This window comes from Euleptes europaea, chromosome 18, assembly GCF_029931775.1.
Source record: "Euleptes europaea isolate rEulEur1 chromosome 18, rEulEur1.hap1, whole genome shotgun sequence".
NCBI classification, from domain to species: Eukaryota; Metazoa; Chordata; class Lepidosauria; order Squamata; family Sphaerodactylidae; genus Euleptes; species Euleptes europaea.
Genome location: NC_079329.1, coordinates 5641997 through 5651639, shown reverse-complemented (window position 1 = coordinate 5651639; position 9643 = coordinate 5641997). Strand labels below are relative to the sequence as shown.

General features: G+C 43.3%; 2 protein-coding genes across 2 annotated transcripts; both read left to right on the top strand.

The window, feature by feature from the left end:
• Positions 1-1670: 1670 nt before the first annotated feature.
• On the top strand, positions 1671-2663 carry LOC130490238 (olfactory receptor 6J1-like). Its single transcript, XM_056864063.1, has one exon. It carries the CDS (start codon positions 1671-1673, stop codon positions 2661-2663), a length of 993 nt encoding a protein of 330 aa, XP_056720041.1.
• Positions 2664-6713: 4050 nt separating this feature from the next.
• Positions 6714-7769, top strand: LOC130490237 (olfactory receptor 6J1-like). The gene has a single exon (XM_056864062.1). The coding sequence runs from the start codon at positions 6714-6716 to the stop codon at positions 7767-7769; it is 1056 nt and encodes a 351-aa protein (XP_056720040.1).
• Positions 7770-9643: the final 1874 nt, after the last annotated feature.

Below are 9643 nucleotides of genomic sequence, written 5' to 3'. Positions count from 1 at the left end.
AGGTAGGTGGGGCTGAGACAGTTGGGAAGAAACTGTAACTGGCCCAAAGTCACCCAACTAGCTTCATGTGTAGGTGTGGGGAAACCAACCCAGTTCACCAGATTAGCATCCACCACTCATGGGGAGGAGTGGGGAATCAAATCCGATTCTCCAGATTAGAGTCCACTGCTCTTAACCACTACATCAATGACAATGTATCTGCTAGTCCTTATGGAAAATCTGTATCTTAAGAAATTTAAACAGCCTTTTTGTGTATCTGTGTAATCAAAAGGAAGGAGAGGACTTATTTATTTATTGCAGATTTCAGTAAAGAAGATCACTGTTCACAAAAGCAGAAAAGAGAAAAAATATGAGCAATCTGCAAATTAGGAAGAGATTTCCAAAACGGAATGGTTTCCAAATGGTAGCGAATGTCAGTTTAGACTGTCTTCCATCCTTTAGACTGTCTTCCATCCTTCTCTTCACTCAGCCCGTTTCACAATTTGCCAGACTTCTAAAATCTACTTCTTAATGGAAAGATATTTGGCAACATGTGAAGGGGACATTAGGTAAAGAACAATTTAAAAAAAAATTCTCTTGACGATGCTGGTTAGAGGACGTCCAGTCTGAACAAATTTCCCATAATGACCATTTTCTCCCTATCGCAGGCTCAAAGTAAAGGGATTTCACCTCAAATATTTGGGAGCGCGAGAGAGAAGGCAGCATGGAAGAAGGATAAGGATGTATGGATGAGAGAAATGGGTCAAAGTGTCCCCTGGTTTGTGAGGTAAGTCATCTGATATCAGCTGCAGCAGCATTCTACATTCTAAAACTCTCAATTTATGTTTACTAATGCAAATATTCAGCTTTCCTTGATGCCTGAAAATTGCATTTTCATGTCGTGACATAGCCTATGTTCGCATGTCAAAAAAATCCAAGTAGTATTAAATCCTTAGTAATGGAAGATAATAACAATAACAATAGCCATAGCCATAACAGTATAGTTATACTTATTATTTGACAACTCCTTGTCTTTCTAGAGCCTTCTGTTTTGCTAGACTGAATACTAACCCCTCAATGGTTATGCAGGGCAGAATTTTGAATATACCATACCCAGACGTGACCTGTCCTTGCTTTCCTGGCTCTATTGATTCATTAGCTCATGCCCTCTTGAAATGCCGCTTTTATGAGGAACTTCGATCATGTTATATCTCTCCCCTTTTAACATATAAATCTAATGCCTCTCTGTCTGACATAATGACTTTTTTATTAAGTGACAGGGATCCCAAGGCTACATTGTCAGTGGCAAGATTTATCTCAGCCCTTATATCCCTCAAACATTAGTTTTACGCTGCTCAAGATCAATGGATCAAGGACCTTCTAAGGGATAAAGGAAAGAAAGTATAGTTAGAAAGGGAGGGCAATGATATCCATGACCACAGAGACTGAAAATTAGAAATTGGGGTTTGGAAAATCCTGTGGCAAGATTTTCTTAGCCTAGTTGGAGAACAAAAGCCGCAGAAATCAGAAAAGGAAGATAATGGGAAATTGATTCTCCAGTCTCTTTGCGAATGCAATCGCATGGAGCACTGTCCATGGTGCTGAAGTCCATAGAGTGATGTGGAATCCTGAACTACTCTCTTTTTCTCCACAGGTGACATCGCTAAGTTGTAGGCGAAAAGGGACAGGAGATGGAGGACTTCAATAGCAGTGTCACTGAATTCATCCTGTTGGGTTTCTCCCTTGGGCATCAAGGAGAGACCCTTCTCGCTGTGGTCGTCCTAGCCATGTACATCACGTCCCTGGCTGGCAACATGCTAATCTTCTGCATTGTGTTGGGAAACGGTCAGCTCCACACGCCCATGTATTTTTTCCTATGCAACTTCTCCATATTAGACATTATGTTCACCTCCGTTATCAGTCCGCAGCTGTTGTGGAACCTCCTTTCTGGTGATAAATCAATCTCCTTGTCGGCCTGCATCACCCAACTCTACTTCTACTTCTTGTTGGGCACGGTGGAGTTTTTCCTCTTGACGTCCATGTCATACGATCGCTATGCAGCAGTTTGTAAACCTCTGCATTATCATGCCATCATGAGTGGTGAGGTGTGTGTTAAGATAGTTCTGGCTTGTTGGTTGTGTGGGTTCCTCTCCGTCCTCTGTCCCATCATCCAGATTAGCAGGTTGTCCTTCTGCAGCTCCAACACCATCAACCATTTTTTCTGTGACACTGGGCCTCTGCTAGAGCTGTCCTGCACCAACACCCGTTTCATTGAACTGATGGACTTCATGCTGTCCTCTCTTGTGATTGTGGGTTCTGCCATCCTGACCTTAGTTTCATATGCATGTATCATCTCAACAATTCTGCTCATCCGTACCACCACCAGCCCTATGAAGGCCTTCAACACCTGTGCTACGCACCTCACTTTGGTATCTCTCTCCTGTGGGATCGCCATCTTCACTTATGTAGCGCCTTCACAGAAAGAGACACTGGAGGCCCACAAAGTACCAGCCATTCTGACCACTATTGTCTGCCCCTTTTTGAACCCATTCCTTTTCACTCTGAAAAATGATTCTGTCAAGGAGGCCCTGAGGAAGACCGCTCAGAAGATCTCAGATATGATTATGGAAAGCATTCTGGCTTCCTCAAAAGGAAAGACATTTGTTCTAGGGAAAAGTCTGTAAAAAGGTACATGATCATAAATTATCTTGGAAATGTTTAGGGGAAAGGCCATGGCTCAGTGATAGAGCATCTGCTTGGAATGCAGAAGGTCCCAGGTTTAATCCCTGGCATCTCCAGTTAAAAGAATGAGGGTTTAGATGAAGTGAAAGACCTCTGTCTGAGATCCTGAATAGCCACTGTCAGTCTGAGTAGATAATACTGATCTTGATGGACTAAGGATTCAGTATAAGTCAGCTTCATTGGTTCATTTGTTCAATCTTAATATACTTTGGCTGAATCTCAAAAAACTGTGTGTAAATAATGCAGTATTATATTCAGGCAATGCATTTAATTTTTTTTAAGGGATGCTCTTTTTTTACTTTTTAAAAGAGTAATCTTAAATCTGAGAATCACAGTATTCTCAGATATAATCTATAGTAACATTCTTTAATATTTATTCCATCTATTTCACTATATGCCTTTCACCTGTTGAAAGCATTCATTTTGGCTTGGCCGTCAATGTATTTATTTGAAATGTTTTTATAGTTTTTTTTTTTTTGTAAAAGGTCATGGCAAATTACAATAAAAGCAAATGATATCAGGTGACATCTACGGAAAAACTTCCTCAAGAACTCTGCTTTACACATTCTGAACAATTGACAAGATGATATCATCTGGGCAGCCCAATCCACATGGACGGGGCTACTTCAGGGAGGGGAAGCCCTTCTGGTCTTACCTTCTGGGGCAACAGAAAACAAGTCAATGTTTGGCAAATGAGCCCTTAGTGATGTTAACAGCTGCAGATCTGTTTAGAGCAGCATGTTTTTTGGACAATTTAAGAAAGATATAGACAAGCTGGAAGGTGTCCAGAGGAGGGCAACAAAGATGGTGAGGGGTCTGGAGACCAAGTCCTATGAGGAAAGGCTGAAGGATCTGGGTATTATCAAAGGCTTTCACGGTCAGAGTTCATTGGTTCTTGTAGGTTATCCAGGTTGTGTGACCGTGGTCTTGGTATTTTCTTTCCTGACGTTTCGCCAGATGCCTGCCACAGCTGCTGGCGAAACGTCAGGAAAGAAAATACCAAGACCACAATCTGGGTATGTTTAGCCTGAAGAGAAGAAGACTGAGAGTGGGTATCATAATAATCTTCAAGTACCTGAAGGGCTGTCATATAGAGGATGGTGCCGAGTTGTTTTCTGTTGCCCCAGAAGGTCGGCCAGAACCAACAGGTTGAAATTAAATCAAAAGAGGTTCCGTCTAGACTTTAAGAAGAACTTTCTAACAGTTAGAGCACTTCCTCAGTGGAACAGGCTTACTCTGGAGGTGGTAAGTGCTCCTTCCCTGGAGGTTTTAAAGCAGAGGCTATCTTCTGGGCATGGAGTAGGGGTCGCTGGGGGTGTGTGGGGGAGGTAGTTGTGAAATTCTGCATTGTGCAGGGGGTTGGACTAGATGACCCTGGTGGTTCCTTCCAACTCTATGATTTTATGACATGTGTAGTTTTGAAAAACCCAATGCAGACCTGTTTGGCGGGTGTTCAGCTGCTTTGAGTCTGAACCAAACGACCTGCTTAGGGCTGTTGAGCTTGGAAAGAAGGTGGTTAAGGGAAGGCATGATAGAGATCTATAAAATTATGCATGGCATGGAGAGGGTGGACAGGGAGAAGCTTTTTTCTCCCTCTCTCATAAGACCAGAATGCTGGATCATCTGCTGAAGCTGGAGGGTGAAAGATTCAAAGCTAATAAAAGTATTTCTTCACACAATGCATAGTTCAGTTGTGGAACTCCCTGTCCCAGGATGTGGAGATGGCTGCCAACTTGGAAGGATTTAAGAAGGGAGTGGTCATGTTAATGGAGGAGAGGGCTATTCATGGCTATTAGTAAAAATGGATACTAGTCATGATGTGAACCTATTCTCTCCAGGATGAGAGGAGCATGCCTATTATCTTAGGTGCTTTGGAACACAGGCAGGACAATGCTGCTGCAGTCATCTTGTTTGTGGGCTTTGTAGAGGCACCTAGTTGGCCACTGTGTGAAAAGACTGCTGGACTTGAAGGACCTTGGTCTGATCCAGCATGGCCTTTCTTACATTCTTACGATTTTATAACTAATATTTCATCATGACTCGGATACCATCCCTAGAGTCTTTTCCCCCCTCTGTAGTCCAAGTAATGAGTTGTGATTAGCAGTGTGTTAACAAATGGAATTCCTCAGGTGATTGGTTTAGATGACAAATGGGAGAAGGGAGAGCCTCTAGTATCTGCCATGGAGCACAGAGAAAGACATGTTTCTCCCAGAGTTCAATTTTCTCATTGGTGGCAGGATCTACCTAGAGATGGAAACATCGGAACAGCAGATATTTACAAGAAGACATAGCAGGTCGGTTCATAGATGGAGAAACAGTCAGACAGACTATTGAATGCCTGTGATCACCCAGAGGGGCCATACTTAATTGTCATGATTAAAAATAGAATGCTCATTGTCATGGACAATTTGGCTGTATCAACAGAAGTATAGTGTCCATCACGCAAAGTGATGGTGTTGCTTTACTCTGCTCTGGTTAGACCTCACCTAGAGTATTGTGTTCAGTTTTGGGCACCACAATTTAAGAAGGATGTACACAATCTGGAAGGTGTCCAGAGGAGGGCAACAAAGATGGTGAGGGGTCTGTAGACCAAGTGCTATGAGGCAAGGTTGAAGGAGGTGGGTATGTTTAGCCTGGAGAGGAGAAGACTGAGATGGGATATGATAGCCATCTTCAAGAATTTGAAGGGCTTTCATATAGATTAGGGTGCCGAGTTGTTATCTGTTGCCCCAGAAGGTCGGACCAGAACCAACGGGTTGAAATTAAATCAAAAGAGTTTCCGTCTAAACATTAGGAAGAACTTTCTAACAGTTAGAGCGGTTCCTCAGTGGAACAGGTTTCCTCAGGAGGTGGTAATCTCTCCTTCCCTGGAGGTTTTTAAGCAGAGGTTAGAAGGCCATCTGTCAGCAATGCTGATTCTATGACCTCAGGCAGATGATGAGAGGGAGGGCATCTTGGCCATCTTCTGGGCATGGAGTAGGGGGTCACTGGGGGTGTGGGGGGAAGTAGTTGTGAATTTCCTGCATTGTGCAAGAGGTTGGACTAGATGACCCTGGTGGTCCCTTCCAACTCTATGATTCTATGATTCACCAGAGCAACTTTGACACTCATTAAATGAACAGGAGAGACACAGGGAAGGGAAAGATGTTGCACGACACATTGGAGAATACAAAGAAGACAGAAGAAGAGGGATGCAGATCCAGGTGTTTGCAGAAGGATGGGGATATCTTGCAGAGATTATTCAGACCTAGTTTTATTTGCAGACCAGAAGGATGTGTGGAAGGAAACTTCTTATGGTTTTATAAGGAGAACAGAGACTTCTGAAGAGGTCTCCCTTACAGGACTGTACTGACAAGATTTGAAGAAAGTGAGTTGGCAATAAGGCAATGAAACAGAAGGGTGGGGTGAAGATGGAGCAGGAGGATGAAACAGGAGGGGTAGAAATGGGTTAGCGTGACTACTTGGGTGCATCTCCTTCTGTCACCCTGGAGATGTGCTTAACATTAAGAGCACTTTCACACATACTGAATAATGCACTGTCAATCCAATGCCAATGTCCATTAATAATCATTTGCAAGTGGATTCTGCTGTTTCACACTGTAAAATCCAGCTGTAAATTGCATTGAAAGTGGATTGGAAGTACATTATTCGGTATGTGTGAAAGCGCCCTTCATCCAAACCTTGTACTCCATGAAAGATGCATCAGAACAATCCTTAGAGCATAAAAACATAGATTCAGATTCAGATTAATTTATTAATATGGCAAGTGCCATTAAAAACATTCATATCAGTTACAGAATCTTAAAACACAGAAGCTGCTATGTTGGATCAACCTCACTCCTAGATAAGATATGGAAGGGGTGTTATAAAGATGACTGGGGTTGGAAAATGCATTGTGATAGAAATGTCTCCTAATTATACTTCCTCTTCATTCCTTCAGGTAAAATGGCTAAGCAATGAAGGAATGGAGAACCACATGTGTGTCTGAATTAATGGAGAACCAGAGCTTGTCCGAATTTATCCTGATGGGCTTTTCGGTTGGCCGTCAAGCCGAGATCCTTCTTGCAGTCCTCTTCCTGGCTATATACATTACATCCCTGGCGGGCAACATGGCTGTCCTCTTAATTGTATTGGCAGACAGTCGGCTCCACACCCCCATGTACTTTTTTCTCGGCAATGTCTCCATGCTAGACATCCTCTTCACTTCTGTTATTAGCCCTCAACTGATATGGAACCTCTTTTCTAATGACAAATCTATCTCTTTTGCCGGCTGCATGGCCCAATCCTATTTCTACTTCTTTCTGGGCACGGTGGAGTTCCTCCTTTTGACGTCCATGTCCTATGACCGCTATGCTGCTGTATGCAGGCCTCTCCAGTACCATGCCATTATCAATGGCCGGGTGTGCATTCAGATGCTGTTGGGTAGCTGGTTGGGTGGGTTCCTCTCTGTCCTTTGTCCCACCATCATGATCACCAGGTTATCGTACTGCAAGTCCAATGTCATCAACCATTTCTTCTGTGACAGTGGCCCCCTGTTGGATCTATCCTGCTCGGACACCCGTTTCATAGAACTGATGGACTTCCTGCTGTCCTCTCTCGTTGTCCTCTGCTCGTTGATCTTGACATTGGTTTCCTACATGTACATCATCTCAGCAATAATGCGCATCTCCACCACCACTGGCCGGTCAAAAGCCTTCAACACCTGCGCTACTCATCTGACCATCATCTCCATCACCTGCAGCATCACCATCTTCATCTATGTCACACCATCCCAGAAGGAGACACTAGAGGTCCACAAGGTACCTGCTGTTCTGACCACCATTGTCTGCCCCTTCCTGAATCCTTTTATCTTCACATTGAAAAATGATAGTGTGAAGCAGGCACTAAGGGAAGCATTAAAGTGGAACAAAGAACTGATTGCTCAAAAAACCATGGGGTTCAGGAGAAAGAATGCCAATTTTAATGAAAGGGGGTGGTGTAGAAGAGTAAGGAAAGGCTTTAGAAAATACAATAAAGTAGAAGGTATCACCTTGCTTGTTGTTCCTTGACTTTTACCTCTTCTATTTGAGAGCAATCTCTAGGGCATTCCCTCTTCCACCCTCCTCATGTCTTTCGGTACATGTCTACTCAGAAGTAAATGCCATTGAGGTCAATAGGTCCTATCCTTTGGAAGGAGGCTTAGGACTGCAGCCTTCCTTCCTTGGCCATCTTCAAGTCTACACATTCAACTTTGCCTGTCTGTCTCCTGTCTGTCTAATTTACCTTGGCCATAACTGATGGAAGACTTTCATCCCAATCTCCTGAATTCTGCCTTTGAGAGCTATTCCCCATTCATCGGTATCTCCATGGTATCTGATCTTTTCAGATGTTAGCAAACATTTCAAAATTGGTTGAGGGCTTTCAGTGATGTCTTGAGGTTTTTCTTGTTAGTCCTGTGTGATATTTGTTGTGACCATTGCCGGATTTGATTTTGGTTGATGGCTAGCTAAGGGCTTCCTTTCTGTAAAGCTAATGTAAGCTGGTTTGGGGAAATGCTGAAAATACATAAATGAATAGGTACATTGCTAAATAAACAAGCTATCAACACTAGAGATGTATAATATCTGGTAATGAGGCTATACAAAGTACTTTTGGAGGAGGGGGGAGAACAGAAATATGAAGAAAAATGGAAATATGCCATGCTAACTTTCTTGTGTGTGTGCAAAGTGCTTTCAAGTTGCAGCTGGCTTACAGTGATCCCAGGAAGGGGCTTTCAAGCTAAGTGAGAAGCAGAGGTGGTTTGTCACTGCCTTCTTCTGCAGAGTCTTCCTTGGATGTCTCCCATCCAAGTACTGACCCTGCTTAGCTTCCGAGATCTGATGAGATCGGGCTTTACCATACCATTCCACAGCCTTTCTATTCACCACCTTTTGATGATTGATTAGTTGTATAGCCCTATCAATCAGTATGTCAGTTTAAATAGGTATGTCATCTCTAGTTATGACCACAGGTCTGAACATATGAGCATATGAAGCTGCCTTATACTGAATCAGACCCTTGGTCCATCAAAGTCAGTACTATCTAGTCTGACTGGCAGCTGCTCTCCAGGGTCTCAGGCAGAGGTCTTTTACACCAACTACTTGCCTAGTCCCTTCAACTGGAGATGCTGGGGATTGAACCTGGGGCCTTCTGCATGCCAAGCAGATACTCTACCACTGAGCCACAGCCCTCTCTAGTATTCCATCCTTCTGCCTAGAAATTCCCAGTGCTTATAGAAGAGGAAAATTTAAAACAACACCACAGTGTGGTGTAGTGGTTAAGAATGGCGGACTCTAATCTGGAGAATCGGCTCCTGCACATGAAGCGTGCTGGGTGATCTTGGGCCAGACACAGTTCTCTCCCAACTCTCCCAGCCCCACCAATCTCACAAGGTGTCTGTTGTGGGGAGGGGAAGGGAAGGTGATTGTCAGCTGGTTTGAGACACCTTAAAGGTAGAGAAAAAGGTGTAAAAACCAACTTCTTTGTGTAAATCATATATATTTGTGCCATTTTAAAAGTTTTAATTGTGTAATGACATCAATTTTACTTCTTTCTTGAGGAACACCAAAGATCAAATTACATTGTCTTGGATCATTGGAAGACTTTCCTCTGTCCATCACATTTCTGATCCCATCCTTCCTCCAAGGAGCCCGGGCAACCAGCACATATAGTTCTCTCCTCCTCCAGCAATCCTTTGAGGATGATTAGGCTGACACAGACTGAGTGGCCAAGGTCACCTATGGTTCTCCACTCCTAGTCTAACTGCTACTCCATGCTGAGTGTCAATTTCCTGTCACTTTCAATTCTTTAATCCTAGCCACATAAACTGTAATCTATCCACTTCCATGGAGATGAGTTCTCCCTACATGCAGAGCTTTTTTCCATTGAACTGAATGGGAAGACT

Bases quoted from the DNA above. Each gene is read 5' to 3' on its own strand.
- LOC130490238 (XM_056864063.1), top strand. From the start codon at position 1,671: ATGGAGGACTTCAATAGCAGTGTCACTGAATTCATCCTGTTGGGTTTC.
- LOC130490237 (XM_056864062.1), top strand. From the start codon at position 6,714: ATGGAGAACCAGAGCTTGTCCGAATTTATCCTGATGGGCTTTTCGGTT.